At 47.8% G+C, this 26361-nt stretch overlaps 1 protein-coding gene across 1 annotated transcript in view; it reads right to left on the bottom strand.

Annotated features, from left to right (window-relative positions):
• Positions 1 to 26361, bottom strand: part of kdm1b (lysine demethylase 1B) — a 274704-nt gene that overhangs the window by 55475 nt on the left and 192868 nt on the right. Inside the window, exons 14-15 of the mRNA XM_072510250.1 lie at positions 24438 to 24569; positions 3644 to 3718 (exon numbers count right to left, since the gene is read on the bottom strand). Coding sequence (XP_072366351.1) covers positions 3644 to 3718; positions 24438 to 24569 — 207 coding nt within the window. The remainder of the gene's footprint in view (positions 1 to 3643; positions 3719 to 24437; positions 24570 to 26361) is intronic.

Raw genomic sequence — 26361 nt, 5'->3', positions numbered from 1 at the left:
TGGACAGTGCCCCTAGCACTGCCTGAATGGCACCCCCCGGCAACACCAGGTTGGCATTGCCAGGGCTGGGGCCTGAAAAGGGGAGCATGAAGGCGGACATTTGGCAACATTACAGGTTGTCGATCACCAGCAATTGGGGGTGGGTGGAGGCACTGAAGCCCTGAGACTGCAAATGTTGGTGGGGGTGAGGGAGTTGCCTTTACTGTCACTTTGAGATCTTAGATTTATGTGAAGCTGGGCTTCTTTAAGCACCACCCCTCCCAATGCCTGTGCAAATCATGCCCCCTCTTAAAGAAAAGATTAATGTTCAGAGGACTGCGATCGGAATCGCATCGGAACGGCCGGCATGATTCACACCGATTGTCATGCCTGAAATGTCAGGTAATTCTTTAAAAAATATATTTTTTAAAATTTAGAGTACCCAATTATTTTTTTCCAATTAAGGGGCAATTTTGCGTGGCCAATTCACCTAACCTGCACATCTTTGGGTTGTGGGGGTTAAATCCACGCAGACACGGGGAGAATGTGCAAACTCTACACAGCCAGTGACGCAGGGCCAGGATTGAACCCGGGTCCTCAACGGCGCATGCAGCACTGCTAACCACTGTGCCATTGAGCCAACCACTGTGCCGCCATGCCACCCAAATGACAGGTAATTCTTTTGGGAAGAATTCCACCTGATACCTCTATCTTCATTCCATTTTTCATTTTTTCAAAATAAAAAATGAGTGATTTCAGTAGTGGTCACTTCCCATTTTAGGATCCACAGTCGTCATCATACATTTCTAGGCGACACCTCAACGCACCTTAGATTTTTATTTTTGTAAATTTAGAGTACCCAATTCATTTTTTCCAATTAAGGGGCAATGTAGCATGGCCAATCCACCTAGCCTGCACATCTTTGGGTTGTGGGGGCGAAACCCACGCAAACATGGGGTGAATGTGCAAACTCCACACGGACAGTGATCCAGAGCCGGGATCGAACCTGGGACCTCGGCGACTTGAGGCAGCAGGGCTAACCCACTGCGCCCCAGTGCTGCCCCAACGCACCTTAGATGATAATTCTCTGTTACACCATCATGCTTTTCCCAACATTGACTACCCTCCAGCCTTTCCAATTGATTTTCAATTGATTTTCAATTAATTTACTAATGAATGCTGAATTGGAGACTATGAGAGGGATTTTATGGAGCCTGCAAGAGTGGATGTGAAATTTCGATTTCCCAGTGGCAGAGTTACAGTAGTAAAGTCAGTGGCATATTTGCACCCTGTCTAGCCCTGCCTCAGGCTTGTGGCAGGTTCATACTTGTAGTACGTTTGCCATGAATACCCATTAGCGAAAAATCTATTTAATTATGTCCTACCTTCAGGATAAAGTCAGCGGTGCATAACAATCTCGTGCCACCCAGTTCACGTTTGCTTAAAGGTGGTGTGCATCAGTCTGCTTTGTGCAGTTTTGGGCAAGGTCATCAGTTTTGCTTGTTTAATTCTACAGCACGAGGGAGTAGAAGAGGAGGATGGTAGTTTGCATGGAGGCTCGGGACTGGCAAGGTTGAGTCAGTGGTGAGGTGGGGGGGGGGGGGGGGGGGGGGGGTGCTGTGGAATGGAGTCGAGAATGTGGAATGTGGAGTGGAAGAGCGATCTACAATAGGGTCAGGGCATGAGGAGTGAAATGAAAGGGGCCTGGTGCCCTGTGTGTTGTGAAGGAGTGGTGATGGGAACAGTCAATCAAGGTTCAGGAAATGAGGGGTCTAAAGGGCAGCGTCTGTACTGCCCAAATATGTGGCCATCTCAGGGTGTTGGCTGGCAGTCCATCTATCCCTGCTGAGCATTCTCTTGGGCTGGAATGTCCTTTATAATGCATAGAAAGGTGGGTCAGTGGAGTCTGCAAGTTCAGCCATGCCCCAAAGAGTGGCAAGTATAACAAGCACCAACATGAGCATTCAATAAAGAGTGAACAAAAGAAAAATCAGAACATTGCTCCTTCCACAGTAACGGACCCTAACTCACCTGTGACAATCAATCTGTGCCAATCATGAGGCGGACCAGTACGTTTAGCTCTCTGACTCAGCTAGCCATAACAAATAATGATGACGCACATATGAATGAAGTGAAACCATGACTAAAGTGAAACCAATGTAATGTTAAATATTTATAAGTGTAATTTAATTGTGAAAAATACATGTGCCATCTTTGCACACTAAAGTCTTATAATAATGGCAATGAGGTTGTGTGGAACATTTGGACATTATGCGGAGCCTCCCTGCTTGACCAGGAGGCTCTTTGATAGCACACCTGTAGCTGCAGGATTGTCAGCAGACAGGGGATTCACCACTGAAAACCATCCCCAGCCGTGAGATTTCACTTTTGCCCCACATGCCACCAGCACTTGTAGCGTCGGAAACGGCAAAAGGCAATAGATCAGAAAAAGCATTCCACTTCTGCTTACGCCATGGGGAACAGCACACTGTTGACAAAATACCCTCCCTCCTTTTTTTTTTGCATTATGCCCATGCCCAATATGAACTGGGTTCAAACTGCCAAACCTATTAAGGCCAGCAGACAGTAGACCACCATGCCAGTCCTCAAATTGCTTAACTGGGCTGGTTAATTTTACTGAAGTGGCTACTCCTCAAATATCAACATGATGCACATTTGAGCATGTCAGGAGATGTAAAGCAGCATGCAAGTTCTCATTTTATCAGTAACTTTGGAAATCAAAGATATGGGCATCTTTGACAGCACTTCGCAAAGAAGCCAAAATAAAAACTACTAACATAAATGGTACAAGAAAATCTGAAGAAACTATTTAACGTAATATAACAAGGTTATTAACCCGAAATGTTAACTGTTTCTCTTCACAGATGCTACCTGATCAGATGAGATTTTCCATCAGTTTTCATTCTTATTACAAAAGACCAATGGAACTGCTTGCCTGCACTGAAGAGATGTATGACTAGTCCTTACCAATGCATCCTGGATCTGGTCTCAGAAATGACACAGACTCTTCATATGAACTATCCGCTTCAATGTTCTCTTCCTCTGGAAGAGATCATAGCGCCTCTGACATGACATGGCTCAGAGAAAGAAGTAGAGTGGAGTGAGGCCAGAACCTGTAGCTATCTACTCCATGGATGCCACTATACCCTCCATGCAACTCCATTGATCCATTCCTATGCTTATCAGGATAATGATTTGCAGGGCAGCACGGTGGCACAGTGGTTAGCACTGCTGCCTCATGGCGGCGAGATCCCAAGTTCGATCCCGGCTCTGGGTCACTGTCCGTGTGGAGTTTGCACATTCTCCGTGTTTGAGAGAGTTTCGCCCCCACAACCCAAAAGATGTGCAGGGTAGATGGATTGGCCACACTAAATTGCCCCTTAATTGGAAAAAATGAATTGGATACTCTAAATTTTTTTTTTTAAAAAGGATAATGATGCGCTTGTCTCTAACATAGTGACAGTACAAATTATGATGTTTTAATTTCCTTTCTTTTCATGCAGAGTTCATAGTTTCTGTACTACTACAGCATTAATAAATCTTTCAGTACTCATTCAGAAAACATTGTGGTCAGATCATGTGTATCTTTCCACAAAGTAAATCTCACACAAGTTAATTATCAAAAAATACTCTATAGATTTACCTTCTGAGTTGTCCATAACATTCCATTAGCTGTTCCAATGCGAATATCATCTCCCGAGTAATTAATGGTCTGTACCTATAAAAGATTTTTTTTAAATAGATCAAATTGCATAACTAATTTCTACTCAATTTCTACCACTTGAGCAGAAATTATTAAAGTGAATCTGCAGTGCATTGCAGTTCTTAACACCGAAACTGTTACAACTTGTCGTCCTTTCAATATTTTTCTTTTATATTCTATTGCGCATCCATATTTTGCTGACAGTGACAAGGTGGAGACTTATTTTTGTTATACTCCAAGCTATTAATGTATGAAAATATTCAGACTTCCGGGTGCGGCGATGACCAGCTGAGTTGCACGTTTCGGCAGCTCCCGGTGAAACGGACTTTTGGGCTCTTGCTAGGAGCCCCAACGGCAATTTTGACGGCTAAAAACACTGTGCGGTAAACCAGAAGGGAATCCCCCCTGGATACGGATGAAAAAAGGAGAAAGTGGCCGGATTGCAGTGGATCCTTTAGAACAGCGGCAAGGAAGGCAAGCAAAAACCAAGATGGCGTCTGAAGGTGGCAGTTTAACATGGGGCCCTGAACAAGAGTTCTTGAAATGCTGTGTGGAAGAGCTCAAAAAGGAAATGAAGAAAGAGTTGTTGGCCCTGATACTACAGGCGATCGAAGGGCTAAAGGAGGAACAAAAGACCCAGGAGCGGGAGCTTCGGGTCGTGAAGGCAAAGGCAGCTGAGAATGAGGACGACATACAGGGTCTGGTGGTGAAGACGGAGACGCATGAGGCACATCAGAAACGATGTGTGGAAAGGTTGGAGGCACTGGAGAACAACGCAAGGAGGAACAACCTGAGGATTCTTGGTCTTCCTGAAGGTGCGGAGGGAGCGGACATCGGGGCATATGTGAGCACGATGCTGCACTCGTCAATGGGAGCGGAGGCCCCGGCGGGTCCGTTGGAGGTGGAGGGAGCATACCGAGTGATGGCGCGAGGACCGAGAGCAGGAGAAATTCCCAGAGCCATAGTGGTGAGATTCCTCCGTTTTAAGGATAGAGAAATGGTCCTTAGATGGGCAAAGAAAACTCGGAGCAGTAAATGGGAGAACGCGGTGATCCGCGTTTATCAAGACTGGAGTGCGGAGGTGGCGAGAAGGAGGGCGAGCTTTAATCGGGCCAAGGCGGTGCTTCATAAAAAGATAAAATTTGGAATGCTGCAACCGGCAAGACTGTGGGTCACATATCGAGGGAGGCACCACTACTTTGAGACGGCGGATGAAGCGTGGACTTTTATTGTGGAAGAAAAACTGGAATGAGCGGGTTATTAAAAAGAATGTTTGAACAAAGTGGTGGGGCGAATGTGGGGGGCTAAAAAGGGGGGAAAAAAGGAGTTTTATGTACTAATTCTGCGATGTGGTAACTTTTCTCTCTTCCACATGTGGTGATGGGGGGAGGAGGGGAGGTGGAGGAGATGGGGCGTTGGCCATTGGGGCCGGGGCCAAGGGAGAAGCGCGGGCTTGGTTCCCGCGCTATGATAATCATGGCGGGAATAGAGAAGCAGGAAGGAGGGGGCGTCGCACGGTGCGAGCCGAGGTCACGGGGGGAAGCCGAGGTCGGCCAGAGTTTGCTGACTTCTGGGAGCAACATGGGGGGAGTAATTACGCTAGCGGGGGATCTAGCGGGGGGGGGGGGGGGGTGGGATGGGAGGGGGGAATTACTGGGTTGCTGCTGCTGGGGAGAGGGGGGAGCTGGTATGGGAGGGGAGGCACCGCCTGGGGAGATACAGCTGCGTGGGAACCGGGTGAGGAGCTGGAAAAAGGGGATGGCTAATCGACAAGGGGGGGGGGGGGGGGGTAGGAAGCCCCCCAACCCGGCTGATCATGTGGAACGTGAGAGGGCTGAACGGGCCGATAAAGAGGGCACGGGTACTCGCACACCTGAAGAAACTTAAGGCAGATGTGGTTATGTCACAGGAAACGCACCTGAAACTGATAGACCAGGCTACGCAAAGGATGGGTGGGGCAGGTGTTCCATTCGGGGCTCGATGCGAAAAACAGGGGGGTGGCTATATTAGTGGGGAAGCGGGTAATGTTCGAGGCAAAGACTATAGTGGCGGATAACGGGGGCAGATACGTGATGGTGAGTGGCAAACTACAGGGGGAGACGGTGGTTTTGGTAAACTTATATGCCCCGAACTGGGATGATGCCAATTTTATGAGGCGGATGCTAGGACGCATTCCGGACCTAGAGATGGGAAAGCTGATAATGGGGGGAGATTTTAATACGGTGTTGGAACCAGGGCTGGATAGGTCGAAGTCCAGGACTGGAAGGAGGCCGGCAGCAGCCAAGGTACAAAAGATTTTATGGAGCAGATGGGAGGTGTAGACCAGTGGAGATTTAGCAGACCTAGGAGTAAGGAGTTCTCGTTTTTCTCCTATGTCCATAAAGTCTACTCGCGAATAGACTTTTTTGTGCTGGGAAGGGCGTTGATCCCGAAGGTGAGGGGAACGGAGTATACGGCTATAGTCATTTCGGATCACGCTCCACACTGGGTAGACTTGGAGATAGGGGAGGAAACAGGAGGGCGCCCACCCTGGAGAATGGACATGGGACTAATGACCGATGAGGGGGTGTGTCTAAGGGTGAGGGGGTGCATTGAAAAGTACTTGGAACTCAATGATAATGGGGAGGTCCAGGTGGGAGTGGTCTGGGAGGCGCTGAAGGCGGTGGTTAGAAAAAAGCTGATATCAATAAGGGCACATAAAGGGAAGCAGGAGAGCAAGGAACGGGAGCGGTTACTGCAAGAACTTTTGAGGGTGGACAGACAATATGCGGAAGCACCGGAGGAGGGACTGTACAGGGAAAGGCAAAGGCTACATGTAGAATTTGACTTGCTGACTACGGGCACTGCAGAGGCACAATGGAGGAAGGCACAGGGTGTACAGTACGAATATGGGGAGAAGGCGAGCAGGTTGCTAGCACACCAATTGAGGAAAAGGGGAGCAGCGAGGGAAATAGGGGGAGTGAGGGATGAGGAAGGAGAGATGGAGCGGGGAGCGGAGAGAGTGAATGGAGTGTTCAAGACATTTTATAAAAAATTATATGAAGCTCAACCCCCGGATGGGAGGGAGAGAATGATGGGCTTCTTGGATCGGCTGGAATTTCCCAAGGTGGAAGAGCAGGAAAGGGTGGGACTGGGAGCACAGATCGAGGTAGAAGAAGTGGTGAAAGGAATTAGGAGCATGCAGGCGGGAAAGGCCCCGGGACCGGATGGATTCCCAGTCGAATTCTATAGAAAATATGTGGACTTGCTCGCCCCGGTATTGACGAGAACCTTTAATGAGGCAAAGGAAAGGGGACAACTGCCTCCGACTATGTCTGAAGCAACGATATCGCTTCTCTTAAAGAAGGAAAAGGACCCGCTACAATGCGGATCCTATAGACCTATTTCCCTCCTAAATGTAGATGCCAAGATCCTGGAAAGGTAATGGCAATGAGAATAGAGGAATGTGTCCCGGGGGTGGTCCACGAGGACCAAACTGGGTTTGTGAAGGGGAGACAGCTGAACACGAATATACGGAGGCTGTTAGGGGTAATGATGATGGCCCCACCAGAGGGGGAAACGGAGATAGTAGTGGCGATGGATGCCGAGAAAGCATTTGATAGAGTGGAGTGGGATTATTTGTGGGAGGTGTTGAGGAGATTTGGTTTTGGAGAGGGGTATGTTAGATGGGTGCAGCTGTTGTATAGGGCCCCGATGGCGAGCGTGGTCACGAATGGACGGGGATCTGCATATTTTCGGCTCCATAGAGGGACAAGGCAGGGATGCCCTCTGTCCCCATTATTGTTTGCACTGGCGATTGAGCCCCTGGCGATAGCGTTGAGGGGTTCCAAGAAGTGGAGGGGAGTACTTAGAGGAGGAGAAGAACACCGGGTATCTTTGTATGCGGACGATTTGCTACTATACGTGGCAGACCCGGCGGAGGGGATGCCAGAAATAATGCGGATACTTGGGGAGTTTGCGGATTTTTCAGGGTATAAATTGGACATGGGGAAAAGTGAGTTCTTTGTGGTGCATCCAGGGGAGCAGAGTAGAGAAATAGAGGACCTACCGTTGAGGAAGGTAACAAGGGACTTTCGTTACCTGGGGATCCAGATAGCCAAGAATTGGGGCACATTGCATAGGTTAAATTTAACGCGGTTGGTGGAACAAATGGAGGAGGATTTCAAGAGATGGGATATGGTATCCCTGTCACTGGCAGGGAGGGTGCAGGCAGTTAAGATGGTGGTCCTCCCGAGATTCCTCTTTGTGTTTCAGTGCCTCCCGGTGGTGATCACGAAGGCTTTTTTTTTTTTTAAAAGGATTGAAAAGAGCATCATGGGTTTTGTGTGGGCCGGGAAGACCCCGAGAGTGAGGAAGGGATTCGTACAGCGTAGCAGGGATAGGGGGGGCTGGCACTACCGAGCCTGAGTATTATTGGGCCGCTAATATTTCAATGGTGAGTAAGTGGATGGGAGAGGAGGAGGGAGCGGCATGGAAGAGATTAGAGAGGGCGTCCTGTAGGGGGACTAGCCTACAGGCTATGGTGACAGCCCCATTGCCGTTCTCACCGAGGAACTACACCACAAGCCCGGTGGCGGTGGCTACACTGAAGATTTGGGGACAGTGGAGACGGCATAGGGGAAAGACTGAAGCCTTGGGGGGGTCCCCGATAAGAAACAACCATAGGTTTGCCCCGGGGGGAATGGATGGGGGATATGGAATGTGGCAAAGAGCAGGAATAACGCAACTGAAAGATCGGTTTGTGGATGGGAAGTTCGCGAGTCTGGGAGCGCTGACCGAGAAATATGGGTTGCCCCAAGGGAATGCATTCAGGTATATGCAACTGAGGGCTTTTGCGAGGCAACAGGTGAGGGAATTCCCGCAGCTCCCGACACAAGAGATGCAGGACAGAGTGATCTCAAAGACATGGGTGGGGGATGGTAAGGTGTCAGATATATATAGGGAAATGAGGGACGAAGGGGAGACTATGGTAGATGAACTAAAAGGGAAATGGGAAGAAGAGCTGGGGGAGGAGATCGAGGAGGGGCTGTGGGCAGATGCCCTAAGCAGGGTAAACTCGTCGTCCTCGTGTGCCAGGCTAAGCCTGATTCAGTTTAAGGTATTACACAGGGCGCATATGACTGGAGCACGGCTCAGTAAATTTTTTGGGGTGGAGGATAGGTGTGCGAGGTGCTCGAGAAGCCCAGCGAATCATACCCATATGTTTTGGTCATGCCCGGCACTACATGGGTTTTGGATGGGGGTGACAAAGGTGCTTTCAAAAGTAGTGGGGGTCCGGGTCGAACCAAGCTGGGGGTTGGCTATATTTGGGGTTGCACAAGAGCCGGGAGTGCAGGAGGCGAGAGAGGCCGATGTTTTGGCCTTTGCGTCCCTAGTAGCCCGGCGCAGGATATTGTTAATGTGGAAAGAAGCCAAGCCCCCGGGGGTGGAGACCTGGATAAATGACATGGCAGGGTTTATAAAGCTAGAGCGGATTAAGTTCGTTCTAAGGGGGTCGGCTCAAGGGTTCACCAGGCGGTGGCAACCGTTCGTCGAATACCTCGCAGAAAGATAGATGGAATGGAAAAAAGGCAGCAGCAGCAGCCCAGGATCGGGGGGGGGGGGGGGGGGGGGGAGGAACCAGAAGGACTCTCAGGGTTGTTAATATATATTGTATAATATGTATAGGTCGTTGCGACAGATAATTATATATTGGACTGTTAAATTATATTTTTGGAGAGTGTTACTTGTGATAAGGCAGTTGCCAATTAGGGCTAGTTTTCATTTTTGTTATTTATTATTTATTCATTTTTTGTTTATAAAATAGGTCATTGTTATTTGTGTTGTTATAATATTGTGTAAAGGATGCACAATGTACTGTGTTGGTTGACCAAAAATTTTCAATAAAATATTTATTTAAAAAAAATGTATGAAAATATTCTCACAGATGTTTTGCAATCAATAGGTCATCACAGCAAGTTTCATTGAGAGACCAACAATTTATGGGATACTGGATGAGATAAAAATTGATAAAGGAGCAGTACTTAAAATGGATAAGTAACCTGATTTGTGTGGGATGCTCAATTGTATTTTGAAAGTAAGGACAGAAATTATGATGTGCTGGCTTCAATTTTGCAATCCTTTTTAGATACAGGAGTGGCACTAAAGGATAGGAGGATTGCAAATGATACGAATGATCAAAAAAAGCAATTACAGCCAAGTCAGTTTAATGTTGGTGGGTAGAGAAGTTTTTGAAATAATAATTCAGAAGAAAATTAACACATTGGACTAAATCGTGTTGAACTATTTTGATGTTGAATTTTTGATGATGTAATAGAAAGAGTGGATGGGGGCAATGCAGTTAACGCTGTGTATATGGACTTTCATAAGGCATTTCATAAAACGCCACTTCTCAGGCTTATTAACAAACATTAGGGGCGAAATTCTCCCCCAACGGCACGATGTCCGCCGACTGGCGCCAAAAACGGCGCCAATCAGACGGGCATCGCGCCGGCCCAAAGGTGCGGAATGCTCCGCATCTTTGGCGGCCTAGCCCCGACATTGAGGGGCGAGGCCGACGCCGGAGGGATTTCCGCCCCGCCAGCTGGCGGAAATGGCGTTTGTTGCCCCGCCAGCTGGCGCGGAAATGCGGCGCATGCGCGGGAGCGTCAGCGGCCGCTGTCAGTTTCCTGGCGCATGCACGGGAGCGTCAGCGGGCGCTGTCAGTTTCCCGCGCATGCGCAGTGGGGGGAGTCCCTTCCGCCTCCGCCATGGTGGAGGCCGTGGCGGAGGCGGAAGGGAAAGAGTGCCCCCACGGCACAGGCCCGCCCGCGGATCGGTGGGCCCCGATCGCGGGCCAGGCCACCGTGGGGGCACCCCCCGGGGTCAGATCGCCCCGCGCCCCCCCCCGGACCCCGGAGCCCGCCCACGCCGCCTGGTCCCGCCGGTAAATACCAGGTTTGATTTACGCCGGCGGGACAGGCAATTTCTGGGCGGGACTTCGGCCCACCCGGCGGGGGGTCGGAGAATGACGCCCCAGGTTTCTGGGCTAAAAAAGGGCAGAAGCATGGATACAAAATTGGCCAAGGAATAGAAAACAGATGGATGGACAGCCAAGTCACAGCAATGTATATTGTGAGGCAGATTGCCTTGATTCCTATAGTGAAAATTCTGATTCCGGTGGCCAGAGTTGCATGCTGGGCTATCATGGAATTTCTACAGTGCAGAAGGCGGCCATTCGACCCATCGAGTGTACACCGACCCTCAAAGAGCACCCTACCTAGGCCACTTTGCCACCCTATCCCTGTAACCCTATAGCCCCACCTAACCTTTGAGCAATTTAGGCAACCTTTGGACACTAAGGGGCAATTTAGCATGGCCAATCTACCTAACCTGCACATCTTTGGACTGGGAGGAAACCGGAGCACCCAGAGGAAACCCACACAGACATGGAGATAATGTGCAAACTCAACACAGACAGTCACCAAAGGTTGAAATTGACACCGGGTCCCTGGCGCTGTGATACAGCAGTGCTAACCACTATGCAACCCTATGAATTTAAATGAAATTTAATTCATAGAGATGTGATTGCTTTTTATGAAGAATGTGGATCCTGGCGAGTGTAGACTTTTTCAGATAGGTTGAACCCTGGAAACTATACTTAGATCACTCATCAGGCCACTGTTGCTGATATTAGTGTCATCCCAGAGGTTGCACGATTTGTCCTTTTCGGCAAAAGGTGCATTGCTCAAAGCATTCCCAGAACTAAAGAAAGATTTGCGAACTTGATTAGCATATTCAGTGGGTTCTGAAGGTATTCAAGGATTGGCAGTTTTGGGTAGTCTTGAATACAGTTAAACATGGTCTGCATGTTTGCCTTCTAGCACACGCCAGGATGTGGGATATCGGGGCGGCAAAGTGGCGCAGTGGTTAGCATTGCTGCCTCACGGCACTGAGGACCCAGGTTCGATCCCGGCCCCGGGTTACTGTCCGTGTGGAGTTTGCACATTCTCCCCATGTCTGCGGGGGTTTCATCCCCACAACCCAAAGATGTGCAGGGTAGATGAATTGGCCACGCTAAATTGCCCCTTCATTGGGAAAAAAACTGGGTACTCTTTAAAAAGAAAAAGGATATCAGACAGGATTGGGAGTCATTCTAAACTTGGTGGATTTCAGCGTCCCACTAATAATCATGCTGAGGTAGAGTTCTAGCGTTTTACATGGCTGCGCTCCAACAGTTCCGTAATGGCCGCGGTTATTCATGATGGCTCCACCTTCTCAAGCTTGCCCTTCACTCTGAGGTGTGGTGACCCTCAGGTTAAATCACCACCACTAAGTTCTCTCTCAAAGGGGAGAGTAGCTTCTAGTCCTCTATGGCTGTGGCGACATTTTATTTTCATTTCATTCACAATTGACTGTTGATCAGTCTGGATGGAGACAGAGGTATCCGCTAGGGTTTAGTACCAAGACCACTGTTGTTTTTGAAAAACAGTAACAACTTGGACTTTGGGGTACAGGACACAATTTTGAAATTTGTAGATGACAAAACATGGATATTTAATAAACAATGAAGAAAATAATAATGGACTTCAACAGGCCATAGTCTGGGGAAATGGGCAGATATGGGACAGATTAAATTCAAAGCAGAAAGGTAGGAGATGAAATATTTCGAGGGGAAGAACAAAAATACATTACAAGTTAAATAGTATAATTTTAAACAGGGTGCAAAAGAGAGACGCATGGGGCTTTTGCACAAAATTCTGTGACTTATTTTTTAAAAATCATTCACAGGATATGGGCAGTGTTGGCAAAAGGGAGCATTTATTGCCCACTAATTGCCCTTGAGAAGTGGCAGTGAGCCACTAAAGTCATTGTGGAGCAAGTCATCCTGCAATGCTATTAGGGAGTCCCAGGATCTTGATTAGTCATGGGATTGGGAGGTGCTGTTAAGGGAGCCTTGGCAAGTTACTGCATTGCATCTTGTAGATCATACACATATAAGCCACAGTGCACAGTTGGTGGAGGGAGCAAATGTTGAAGATGATAAAATGAGATTTTAATCAAGTGGGCTGTTTTTCCTAGATGGTTTTGAACTTCTTGAATGTTGTTGGATTACTCCCCACTCTCCCAGCCCATGGACATGGCTACGTGAGTGCCTCAGGACAATGACTTAGGCCAAAATATCTTCAGCTGCTTCATCAAAGGCCGCCTTACCTCCACCATAAGGTCAGAAGTGGGGATGTTTGCTGATGATTGCAGTGTTCAGCTCCATTCATGATTCCTCAGATACTGAAGCATATGCAGCAAGACCCAGGCTTGGGCTGATAAGTGGCAAGTAACATGCACCCACACAAGTGCCAGGCAATGACCATCTCCAACAAGAGAGAATCTAACCATCACCCCATGACATTCAATGGCATTACCATTGCTGAATAAAGAGAATATTAAAAGCAAGAGGTTTCTTGACTGGTAGCCAATGTAGGCCGCGCATAGAGTTGATTGATGAATAGGACTTGGTATGAGTTAAGAAACAGACAGCAGAGTTTTCGATAACATCAAGTTTACAGAAGGCAGAATTTGGGAGACCAGCCAGGATTTCTTTGGAAAAGTCAAGTCTAAATGGAATGCATGCACGTAAGCTAAAGTTAATGGACGCTGCCCCCCTGTAAGGACTCGGTGGTGGGCCGCCCCATCATACTGATGGATGCCCTGCAGCAATTTAACACTGGGAGCAGTGTTAATTGCTTTAAGGTGAGACTTCTGCCCCTATCTTGGGAGAAAGTTCTGCCTTTGTGAGTCAATCACATAGCTGGCAGCTCTGTAGTACCAGCACTATCAAGCAGGAGTGGTGGCTACTGAAAGGACTACAGGCAGCTCCAATGAAGAGGAGCCCAACCGAGAAATAAATCCAGGTGATTGCAGGGGCCAGGCTGGTAGGTGCCAGTGAGGGGAACTGGGTTTGAGAGGCCTGGGTTTGGCATGTGAAATGGTGGGGGGGGGGGGGGGGGGGGGGCTCTAATGGGCACAATTGCCCCTTAATTGGAAAAAATAATTGGGTACTAAAAATGTTTCTATTGATTTATATTCTGTCCTGCAGTGTAGCCACTGTCAGCGGGGCCTATAAGAGACTTCTTCCTTTTCTCCAGCCAAATTGATTCTCCATTTTGATCTTCCGAACCAAGGTCATTTCTCTCTACTGTACTGGTCACATCCTTGTGTAACAAAGAAACCCCAGCTCCTTTTATTTTCTACCAGTACTTCTAAAATGTCAAATACCCTAAAATATCAGGTCCCAGCCACGGTCACTTTGCAACCATGTCTCTGTATTATCTATCATATCATATTCATTTATTTCTAATTGTGCTGCCAATTCATCCACCTTACAACTAATTTTGAATGCATTTAAATAAGAGCCGTTCATTCTTTAATGGTTGTTTTACCATTTTTCCACAACCTGACTTTATTTGCCGATGTATTCTTATGATTGTACACTCTGTTCCTTGCTGTCATACTCTGGTTATCATTACCCACAGCATTACCCTGCATTATTACCATGTCCTTTCACTTTAACTTTCCAAATCACCCCTCGTGAACTTCGCCCCCTCCCCAACCTACACACTATTTAGTTTAACCCCCCCCCCCCCACTGTCCTGGTTGTACGATTCGCCAGATTGGTCCCAGCTTCCCCTTTCCCCAGTAGTGGTGCGTGTCCCATGAATTAAAACCCATTTTTCCCAGGTCAATCTTTAAGCCATAGATTCAACTCTGATCTTGTATACCCTATGCCAATTTCCTCACGCTCAGGTACTAAGTCACAAGTTATTAGCTTTGTAATCCTGCTTTTTAATTTAGTCCAGAACTGCTCACATTCCCTCAGCAGAATTCCTTAATGATCCTATCTATGTCACTGACATTCACATGGACCATGACAACTGGACCCTTCCATACCCACTCCAAGTAGTTCTCCAGCCGAGATATACTTAAAGCCGGCGCCAGGTGGGCAACACAGCTATCGGAGTTCACACTCAGCTGCACAGAGCAGTGTCTGTCCCCATAGCCATACTGTTCCCTACTACAACAACATTTATTTTTTGCTTTCTCCACTTAATTGGTCCCCTATACTATGCGCTGTTGTTAGGTTGCGCATGCTCCCTGCAGACTCTGCTCTCACCCACACAAGCTCCAAGAACCTCACACCAAATGCAAGGGCTGAGGCTTCTCCATTGCCAGCTTCTTGAGCCCAATACCTGCCTCTCTCAGGAGGCACAGCCAACTGTCCCTGACCAAGGACACAATCTGGACAACCCAGCACAAGGGATGTGACTGCCTCCTGGAAGAAACCATCCAGGTAACTTTCCCCTTCCCTGGTGCATCATAATGTCCAAAGCTTGAACTCCAGCTCATTAACTCAGGGCATTAAAATTTCTTTGAATTTGCAGGCACTTACTGCAGAAATGTTCTCATGGATCACAAACATACCCACTACCTCTCACAAGCTACAGCTGTAACACATTAATACATACATCACCCCAGTAATGGTTTAAATGATCAGGTCCAGCTCTCCCCTGACAAAAATGAATCATCCTGGAATGCAATGATAGACCCCATCTTCTTCTTCACGAACAATCATCTTTGTAAAATGTTCTCTACTGCTCCGTCCACCCTCGAAGTGAAAGCAGCTCATGGACTTTTGTCATCAAGGCGGAGACAAAAAAAATCAGTTGTCTTAACGACTTCCTTTTGTCCATCAAGCCTAACAGCCCAGCGAATTCCGGTGGCGGCTATGAAGGAGTAAGTCGCACATTTGGTGGCTCCCGCTCGGGTCGGACTTTTGGACCTTTCTCCCCGATTGTTTACCGGACTAGAGTTGAAAAATTGATGACAGAGGCAATTCCCACTGAATTCAAGAATTCAAGTAAACTGAATTCCCACATCGGTGCACGGAGAGGACAAGAAGTGCTCGCAAAGGCAGAAATAGAAGGACAGAGAAGGCTTGGGCTGAAGCAGCACCAGGAGGCAGCATGGCGGAGGACTGGACCTCTGGCCCGTCGACCCAGCGGTCAACGGAGCATTTGATGCAAGTTATCCAGGAGGGCTTCGCCAAGCAGAAGCGGGACTGCTTGGACCCGATTAAAGAGGCAATTTCGCAGCTGGAACTTAGATTGGATGCCCAAGATTGGGTAATCCAGAAAGTAGAGAAGGCAATGGCTCACCAGGAGGAACATCAAACAGTGGTGGAGTTGAAGGTGGGGATGCTAAGAGACCAGCAGAGAAGGCTCCTGGAGAAGGTGGAGGACCTAGAGAACAGGTGCCATCGGCAGAGCTTGAGGATCGTTGGACTCCCGGAGGGATCTGAAGGAATGGACGCTGGGGCATACATAGCGGAAATGTTCGAGAAGCTGCTGGAGGATGGGGCATTCTGCCGACCCTTGGAGGTGGACAGGGCTCACAGAGCGCTTGCGAGGAAGCCGCAAATGGGAGGACCACCCCCCCCCCCCCCCCTTCCCCGAGGGCAATGGTGGTGAGATTCCACAGATATCTGGAAAAGTGGGCCAAGCAGACACGGAGCTGCAAACGGGACAACAGTATCCTGCGGATCTATCAAGACCTGAGTGCGGATGTGGCCAGGAGAAGAGCGGGATTTAAACAGATCAGGTCAACCCTTTTCAAGAAAAAGGTGAAGTTCGGGCTGTTGTATCTGGCCCGCCTCAGGGTCACACACGAGGAGCAACATTTCTATTTCGAGTCGCCTGAGGAAACGCTGGACTTCGCGAAAAGTAAAGGACTGGTGTTGAACTGAGAACACTTGATTTTGCTGTCGTGTTTATGTTTTTCAAAAAAAAGGTTTCTTGTTTCTTGCTTTTTCGGACGTTATTTGTTATTCCTGCTGTATGGATCTGGGGTCAGCTGCAGAGCTGAGCGAGGTAAAGTTTGCATTTGCACTGTTGGGGGATGGAGGTGTGTTTGTTCAGATGCTGGATCCTTTGCCTGACCTTTTTTATTGTACAGTAAGAAGTCTTACAACACCAGGTTAAAGTCCAACAGGTTTGTTTCGACATCACTAGCTTTTGGAGCGCTGCTACATCCTCAGGTGTTCAACTTGTTTTTTTTTAAATCTCTGTCAGACAATTGTGTTGGGATTGTTTTTCATTTGAATATGTATGAGAGGTGGGGAGGGAACAATAGGTGGGAGATTGTCTGGCGTCAGGGGCGAGCTAGTTGTGCGGGCTAGCTTACTGAAACGTAGTGGGGGGTGAGCAGATGTTAGGCTTATCAAAGGGGTTGATTTATTTTGTGCTGTTACTAGGGAGGGGGGGGGGAGAGACGAGGGAGGGACTTTTGCTGAGGGACAGTGAGGATGTCGGGGGGCGGAGGCTGCCTGGGGGCGGGTCGGTGGAGGTGTGGTGCGCGGGCTGGCGACTGGCCCAAGAGAGGGGATGGCTGATCGGTGAAGGGGGGGGTGGGGGCGATGAGCCCCCCCAACTGGACTGATCACCAGGAATGTAAGAGTGTTCAATGGGCCAGTCAAGAGGGCACACCTGTTCGCGCATTTGAGAGGACTGAAGGCGGATGTGGTAATGCTGCAGGAGACGCACCTTAGAGTAGCTGACCAGATTAGGTTGAGGAAAGGTTGGGTCGGACAGGTTTTTCACTCGGGACTGGACTCGAAGACCAGAGGGGTCGCGATCCTGATCAACAAGTGAGTGGTGTTTGAGGAGGGAAGAATAGTTTTGGATGAGGGAGGCCGGTACACTAGGGTCAGTGGAGAATTGGAAGGGGTGCAGTTGGTACTAGTAAATGTAAAGGCGCCAAACTGGGGCGATGTGGAGTTTATAAAGAGGATGCTGGGGGAGATATCGGACCTGGATTCGCATAAACTGGTCATGGGAGGGAACTTCAATACAGTTATTAAACCTGGTTTAGACCGGTCAAGCTCAAAAACGGGCAGGGTGCCAGCAATGGCTAAGGAGCTAAAAGGGTTCATGGAGCAGATGGGGGGGGGGGGGGGGGGGGGAGGGGGGGGAGAACCCATGGAGATTTGGGCAGCCAAGAGTAAAGGAGTTCTCCTTCTACTCGCACGTGCAGAAAGTGTACTCCCGGATCGATTTCTTTATTCTGAGCAGGGCTCTACTGACGGGGGTGGTGGACACGGGGTACTCGGTGATCACAATCTCAGACCATGCCCCGCACTGGGTTGACCTACAGGTTAGTAAAGACAGTAATCAGCGCCTGCACTGGAGGTTAGACGTGGGGCTTTTAGCGGACGAGGAGGTGTGCGGGTGGTTGAGGAAATGTATTCAGAATTACCTGGAGGTCAATGACACGGGGGCGATTTCGGCAGCGGTGGTCTGGGAGGCATTGAAGGCGGTAGTTAGAGGGTAGCTGATCTCGATACGGGCCCACAGGGAGAAGGTAGACAGGAGAGACGGACCAACTGGTAAAGGAGATACTACAGGTCGACAGGAAGTATGCGGAGACCCCAGAGGCAGGGTTTTTAAGGGAACGGCGGCAGTTACAGGCAGAGTTTGGCTTGTTAACCACAGGGAGGGTGGTGGAGCAGCTGAGAAAGGCTAGGGGGGCGATTTATGAGCATGGAGAGAAGGTCAGCAGAATGTTTGCACAGCAGCTTAGAAAGAGGTGTAGCCACTTAAAATAGCCAACTCCCGATTTAAAATGGCAAATGGCAAAGGCTGATGGGAAAGTCAGCCAACAGGACAAATACGAGCAGCTGCAGGTTGGCTGTGCATTTACCTCTGGAAAGGCCAGACAAGATCGATACCAGCAACCATCAGCATAACGAAACACCAGCCATCTGCATACTAATGAGCAATCCCCGGGAACAATAAGCAACATTTAGACACACAAAGCAAAATCAGACTCTTCGGCGCCAGCAGAAGCCTACCCAAAAGGAGGTGAACGACCATCTCAAGACCGCCCATCGATCAGGGAACCGCTCCAGCATTGGAGAAAATCGAACCAAGTGATTGGGACAAAGTCCAACCACTTGGGACCAGGTACAGGGCCCACCCCGAAAGGCGGGAAGCCCCTGGGGATTATAAGAATTGAGCCCCAAGTTCAAGGCGCTCTCTCTTCAACCTCTTCCAGCTCTCTCAACTCTTCAACAGCCGCTCAAAACTGTAAGTCTTACTTCAACGCTCGCTACGAGATAGGCGCTCCTAGCTACCAATCTGTACCAACTTCGAATCCCGCAGGCTCAGAACCTGAACGAAAGGCCATTCGTTTCCCTGACCTGGTGGGCCAGTTCCAAGTTAAGTATTGGCCTGTTAGCTGTAGAAGTAGCTTAGACGTAGAATTTGTACATGAGTAGTGATTACGGTGTATAATAAATGTGCTTTGATTTATATCTTACTAAGCGGTGTATTGGACTATTGATCATTACTCGGACTTGAACCACGTGGCGGTATCATAAAGATACCTGGCGAATCAAGAGCAAAGGTAACAAAACAGAGCAATTGAACTAAGGCAAAGTTAGCAACAGAGGGACGCAGCCAGGGAGATAGGGAAAGTAAAGGATGGAGACAGGAACCTGGTAGGAGACTCAGCAGGGTTGAATAAGGCATTTAAGAAGTTTTATAGTAGGCTGTATGGGTCGGAACCCCTGCCGGGGCCAGAGGGGATGAGGCACTTCCTAGGGGGGCTGAATTTCCCCGAAGGTGGATGGGCAGCTGGTAGAAGGGCTGGGGCCCCCGATCGGATCGAAGAGATAGCGGAGGGGCTGAAGGCCATGCAGTCGGGTAAAGCCCCTGGGCCGGATGGGTACCCAGCGGAGTTCTATAAAAAGTTCGCTGGGATATTGGGGCCGCTGTTGATGAGGACATTTAATGAGGCAAGGGAGAGAGGGGTGCTACCCCCGACCATGTCACAGGCCACGATCTTGCGGATTCTGAAGCGGGATAAGGATCCGGAGCTGTCTGGGTCCTACAGGCCTATATCCCTACTGATTGTGGACGCCAAACTGTTGGCCAAAATTTTGTCCTCCAGGATTGAAGACTGTGTTCCGGACGTGATTGGGGAGGACCAGACGGGGTTCGTTAAGGGAAGGCAGTTGGTGTCCAATGTAAGAAGGTTGCTAAATGAGATCATGATGCCCCCAGAAGGTAGGGAGGTGGAGGTAGTGGTCACAATGGACTCAGAGAAGGTTTTTGATCGAGTAGAATGGGAATATCTGTGTGAAGTACTGGGACGGTCGGATTTGGGTGGGGCTTTATTGACTGGGTCAGGTTGCTGCATCAGGCTCCTGTGGTGAGCGTACGTCAAATAGGACGACATCGGGTTATTTTAGACTACATCGGGGGGGGGGCGAGACAGGGCCCCCTCTCCCCACTGTTGCTCGCGCTAGCTATAGAGTCGCTGGCAACTGCGCTGAGAGCCTCAAGGGGCTAGAAAGGGTTGGTCCGGACGATTTTCGGAGGTGGGACTCGCTCCCATTGTCACTAGCTGGGATGGTCCAGGCGATGAAGATGATGGTCCTTCAGAGATTCCTGTTTGTGTTCCAGTGTCTCCCCATCTTTATTCCGCGGACCTTTTTTAAACGGGTTAACAAAGTTATCACGGGCTTTGTATTGGCGGGCAAGACCCCGCGAATAAAAAAGGGGATGATTAAGCGGAGCCAGGGTGAGGGTGGGCTGGCGCTGCCGAACTTCAGTTACTATTATTGGGCGGCGAATATAGCCATGATCAGGAAGTGGGTGGTGGGGGGAGGGTCGGCATGGGAGCGTATGGAGGCAGCCTCATGTAAGGGTACCAGTTTGGGGGCGTTGATAACGGCACCTCTGCCGTTCCCGCCGGCATGGTACTCCACCAGCCCCGTGGTGGTGGCAGCCCTGAGATTTTGGGGGCAATGGAGGAAGTATGTGGGAGCAGAAGGATCATCGGTCTGGTCTCCAATCTGCAATAACCACCGGTTTGCCCCAGGAAGGGTGGACGGGGTTTCGGAAATGGCAGAAAGCAGGAATTGAGGGGTTGGGGGATATGTTTATAGAAAGGAGCTTTCCTAGCTTGAGGGAGCTGGAGGAGAAATTTGGATTGGCGAGGGGAAACAAATTTAGGTACCTGCAGGTGTAGGACTTCCTACGTAGACAGGTCTCAACCTTCCCGCTCCTACCACCAAGGGGGATTCAAGATAGGGTAGTTTCCAGAGTGTGGGTGGAAGAAGAGAAGGTCTCAGACATCTATAAGGAGCTTATGGGGTCAGAGGACACGCAGACTGAGGAGCTAAAGCACAAGTGAGAGGAGTTAGGAGGAGAGATAGAGGATGGTCTCTAGGCGGAGGCGTTAAGTAGAGGCAACGCGTCCACAACATGCGCCAGGCTTAGCATGATACAGTTCAAGGTCATTCACCGGGCTCACATGACAGTGGCCCGGATGAGCAGGTTCTTTGGTGTTGGAGAATAGGTGTGCAAGGTGTGCGGGGGGCCAGCGAACCATGTCCACATGTTTTGGACATGCCCAAAGCTCAGGGTTCTGGCAAGGGTTTGCTAACGTCATGTCCACGGTGTTAAAAACAAGGGTGGCACCGAGTCCGGAAGTGCCGATTTTTGGGGTGTCGGGAATTCCGGGAACCCAGGAGGAGAAAGAGGCAGTTGTTCTGGCCTTTGCTTCCCTGACAGCCCGGAGACGGATATTATTAGCTTGGAGAGACTTAAAGCCCCCAAAGTCGGAAACCTGTCTAACTGACATGGCTAGCTTTCTTTGATTGGAGAAAATCAAGTTCGCCTTGAAAGGGTCACTGTTAGGGTTCGCCGTGGCAACCGTTCGTCGACTTTGCAGAAAATTAAACGTCAGCAGAAAGGGGGGGTTAATTTAGTTTAGAGTAGGGGGTTAATAAAGGTGGGACCTGTACGGGAGGAAGCAGACTTTTTTGCACTATGTTTATAGACTTATGTATATTGTTTATTTTGTCGTTCTTGTCAAACCAAAAATACCTCAATAAAATGTTTATTAAAAAAAAGCCTAACAGCCCAAACTTACTGTAGGAGTCCATGTTTGCCCAAGTCTTGCACTCACATTTTTCACTCCTATTTTCTTAGGTGCGCATTTAGAGTTCAGCTTGTTCACAAGATCAATTCCTGCTCCTTCAACCCTATAGTCCTGGGTCTTGGACTGGAGGATAGGGCACAGCGGGTCTCTGATGGAAGGGCAGGGCACAGTGGGTCTCTTGAGGGGTATTAGAAGACCTGTTTTTCTTGATCTATATTAAATGACTTAGACTTGGGTGTACAAGGCATAATTACAAAATGTACAGATAACACAAAGCTTTGAAGTATTGTGAACAGTAAGAAGGAAAGTGATAGACCTCAATACGTTATAAACAGGCTGGTGGAACAGATGGGCATATGGCAAATAAAACACAATGCAGAGAAATGTGAAGTGATATATTTTGGGAAGAAGAACAAGGAAAGCAACATAATTCTAAAAGCGATGCAGGAGCAATGGGATTTGGGGACATTTGTGAATAAATCACTGAACAGAGTAGAGCATCTTGAGAATGCAAGTTAATCGGGCATGGAGGATGTTGGGATTTATAAATAGAGGCATAAAGTACAAAAGGAAGGAGGTTATAGTTAACATTTAAACAACCGTTTCCTCCTCAAATGGAGCAGTGTGTTGAAATCTAGGCACCACAGTTCAGGAAGGACATTGAAGACATTAGAGAAGGTGTAAAAAAACATTTATGGCAACAGTTCAAGGGATGAAAGACTTCAGTTACATGGATAGATTGAAGAAGCTGTGACAGTTCTTCTTCGAGGTTGAGAAGGGATTTGATCGAGATGTTCAAAATCATGAATGTTCTGCAGAGTAGATAGGGTGAAACTGTTCCCGTGGGTGGAATTAAAGGATACCCATTTAGGGTGCATGGCAAAAGACCCAGAGGAAACAGGAGGAAAAAAATCTTTTTACTTAAGAGTGGTTAGTATCTGGAATGCATTGTCCAAAATCTGTTGGAAGCAGATTTAAATCACGGCTTCCAAAAGGGAATTGGATAATTGCCTGAAGAGAAAAACATTGCAAAGCTACAGGGAAAAGATGGGGGAACGGGACCAGCTGAGTTGCTCTTGCAAAGTGCCGGCACAGACACAACAGGTCAAATGACCTCCTTCTGCGTTACATGAATTCTATTTTAATATTCTATTACATTGGTCTAGAGAAAAAGTACAACATTTCACAATGGTGCTGAACTTGGGAGTTTTGGCAATAGTGAGGATGATTCAAACCATCTGCAATATGATAGTTCGGCTAGTAGATTGGGCAGACCAATAGCAGATGGAATAAGAGAAGTGTACGGTTATGCATTTTTTAATAAGGGGTAGGGAGAGGCATATAGACTTAATAGCACAGTTCTAAAGGATAACAGAAGCACCTGGGAGCTCTTGTACATAGATTTTTGAAGGTGACAGGGCATAGTGAGAAAATAATTCACAAAGCACATGGATCCTGGCTTCATAAATAAAAGTATTGAATACAAACACAAAGAAGTTAAGTTGAGCCTTTACAAAGGTCTGGCCAATACTGCCCTGGTCAGTTCTGGTCACCACACACAAGAAGAAAATGAGAGGTCCTTTGGAAGGCGCAGAAGAGATTTACCAGAATAGTTCCAGGCATATATCATTTGAGCTGCATGGTTGGGTTGGAGAAGCTGGTTTATTTCCCACTGAGAATAATAAATTTGATAGAAGTAAACAAAATTATAACAGGATTAGATAAAATAAACAAGAGAAGATGTTCCCATCAGCTGATGGGTATGAAGCGTCACAAATGTAGTTTCAGGCAAAAGGTGCGGGGGTGGGGAGAGGGGGGGGGGGGTTGTGTGCTAAGGATGCGAGGAATAACTATTTTTATGCAGAGTGGTAATGACCCTGGAAGTCATTGCACGGGCATTGCAAATGGAGAGATTCAAATGATTTCAAAAAGGAAATTGTATGGGCACTTGGGGGAAATAAATTTGTGGGGCTACAGGGATGTATCGAGGGAATGAGACTTAAAAGGATTGCTCTGTGAGCTGACATTGACTTGATGGGCTTCCATATGCGCCATTAGGACTCTAACATTTTGTGTGGTCAAAAGTAAATACCTACGCGCAAAGAACAATATTTAAAACCAAAATACCAAGATACTAATGAAAATATATCATAGACACATCATAGACAATTACAAATTTCATGATCGAAGAAAAAATTGAGAAGCAGCTACTTTTCAACTTTAAATATTCTACCTCTCATTACTCACTCCAAAAGATTCAAACTTTTCAAGTTATTTTGAAAAACGTATTGGGAAATACCACCCACACAACATATTCCTCAGGAGATCAGAGTGACATTAGAGTAAACCATGTAAGGAGGCAACTAACAGTAGTTCAGCAGAAGGCACTGGGTCTCAAGGTTTTGGACAAGTAGATTATACAGGTTGTGGTCAGGCCAAAATTGTAGTTCTAGAAAGAGAAGTTTGCTGAGAAATGAACAATTTCAGCAAATGCAAAGTTTAGAAGTACTGGACATCTAGAACTGCAATTTTTGATACACGTCAATAATGTAAGAATGAACTGCTTTGATAAAAGTCAGTACTGTTCAATACATCTGGCAAAGCTCCAGCGGGGCAGAACCAACAGAAAACATGATTGCTTAACCTCAATTAAAATATATGTCCTGTTATTAGCATCACCACCATAATAAACTGTCTAAGATTTTGCCATCTTGAATTTTACGAACAGGACTGCTGTTTAAAATGCAAAACTTACTGGAGTATTAAGTCGTATGTCCAGACAATCACCGAGTTTATTGATGATGGCAGAATAACCGGATGTGAAAAGTGTATGATCACCTGCAAACTGAGCAAAAAACTCATTGTGGTCCCAGGAACGAGCAGATACCTGCAACAAAAGTCAAATGTCAATTAACAATTGTATTAAGAGGCAAAGATACAGGACTGCACAGTGGTTAGCACTGCTGCCTACAGCGCTGAGGATCCGGGTTTAATCCCGGCCCTGGGTCACTTTCCGTGTGGCGTTTGCACATTCTCCCCGTGTCTGCATGTGTTTCACCCCCACAACTCAAAGGTGTGCAGATTAGGTGGATTGGCCAAGCTAAATTGCCTCTTAATTGGAAAAAATAATTTTAAATTATTAAATTTTTTTTAAAGTCCCATTAACGAAAAGGAGGATACTGATCAGAACCAATTTCAGTTACTGACAATGGAAATGAAATTGGGGAGCTAGATTGACGGAACTGATTCAGGATTACATTCTGGGTTAGGCATCAGGAAGAAAATCAAGAAACTCATGCAGCATTCAAATGCAGATGACAAACAATTTGGAGGGTGGAATTGGGTGAGGGTCCTCAATCAGGTGTTTTCAACTGAAAGCTAGCAATATAAAAAGAAGTGCATTTACATTGGGGGTTTTGCAACGTCAGGGCATCCCAAATCACCCGAAAGCCTTACTCGATGCTGCACAATTACTGTTAAACTCTGTCACTTCCTGTTGTACCCTGTTCACCTTTAGCCACATTAGCACACTGTTGCCTTGACGTTTCTCTTTGGATTTCAACATCTCCCATTACCCAAACGCTCCCCTCTCTCCGGCGCAGTTAGTACAAAGCCCTGTCCACAGACCTGGCACAAATAAGCATCACCACAACAGTAGATAGACCTACAAATCAATAATGCTACTTCCATATGAAAGGAAAAGCTTATGGGGTGTCAAGTTTTACTATCCATACGATGATGTCGAAATGTGTCACGGGAAGAATGAGACGCCACCTGCAATGGATATTAATGGACAGATTGATGTGCTGTGTTCCATGAGATTGACTTATAGCCATAACTGTACTCGAGGAGGAGATGGCCTCATCATCCATGGCCTATGCAGATTTGGTTTAGTGTTGTCAACAGTTTTTGAGTGACGTTGAAGCCAGAGGCTTCTGCTATTCAATCAGTGATGAGGCATCCTTTAATGCTGCACATGTCCCATAATTGTACCCATCTGAAATAGTCAGTGAGTTGTCGTCAAGCTGCTTAAATTTTTTTTTAGTTGTTCCAGTTCTAGTTCCTCAAGTTGCTTATTTGCAACTCCAAGGTCCAGGTAATGCTGTTCTTTTTAAAAAAAATATAGTTATTAAAGTTTTTTAAACACAATTTTTCTCCCTTACAAACAATAACCGCCCCCCTCCCCCGCCTCGTAACAAAAAAAAAAACGAGAAATCGCGCAGAGCAAGATGTATACATGGCAAAATGATATATTTACACAGCTTTGTACACTGGCCCTCACCCGTACGTGCCAGTTTCCTCAACCCTTCATGTTATCTCTTGCTCATCCACCCTCCCATTCAGTCCCCCCTCCCCCCCCCCCCCCCCAGGACGTCTTCCCCCCCCCCCCACCAAGGTTGCTGCTGCTGCTGACCGACCTTCCTCTAACGCTCCGCGAGATAGTCTAGGAACGGTTGCCACCGCCTGTAGAACCCCATGCGCAGAACCTCTCAAGGCGAACTTAATCCTCTCCAACTTTATGAACCCAGCCATATCATTTATCCAGGCCTCCAGGCTGGGGGGCTTTGCCTCCTTCCACATTAGCAAGATCCTTCGCCGGGCTACTAGGGACGCAAAGGGCAGAATGCCGGCCTCTTTCACCTCCTGCACTCCCCGTTCGTCCACTACTCCAAATATTG

This window comes from Scyliorhinus torazame, chromosome 6 (genome assembly GCF_047496885.1).
Source record: "Scyliorhinus torazame isolate Kashiwa2021f chromosome 6, sScyTor2.1, whole genome shotgun sequence".
Lineage (NCBI taxonomy): Eukaryota > Metazoa > Chordata > Chondrichthyes > Carcharhiniformes > Scyliorhinidae > Scyliorhinus > Scyliorhinus torazame.
This window is presented reverse-complemented; position numbering and strand designations above follow the sequence as displayed.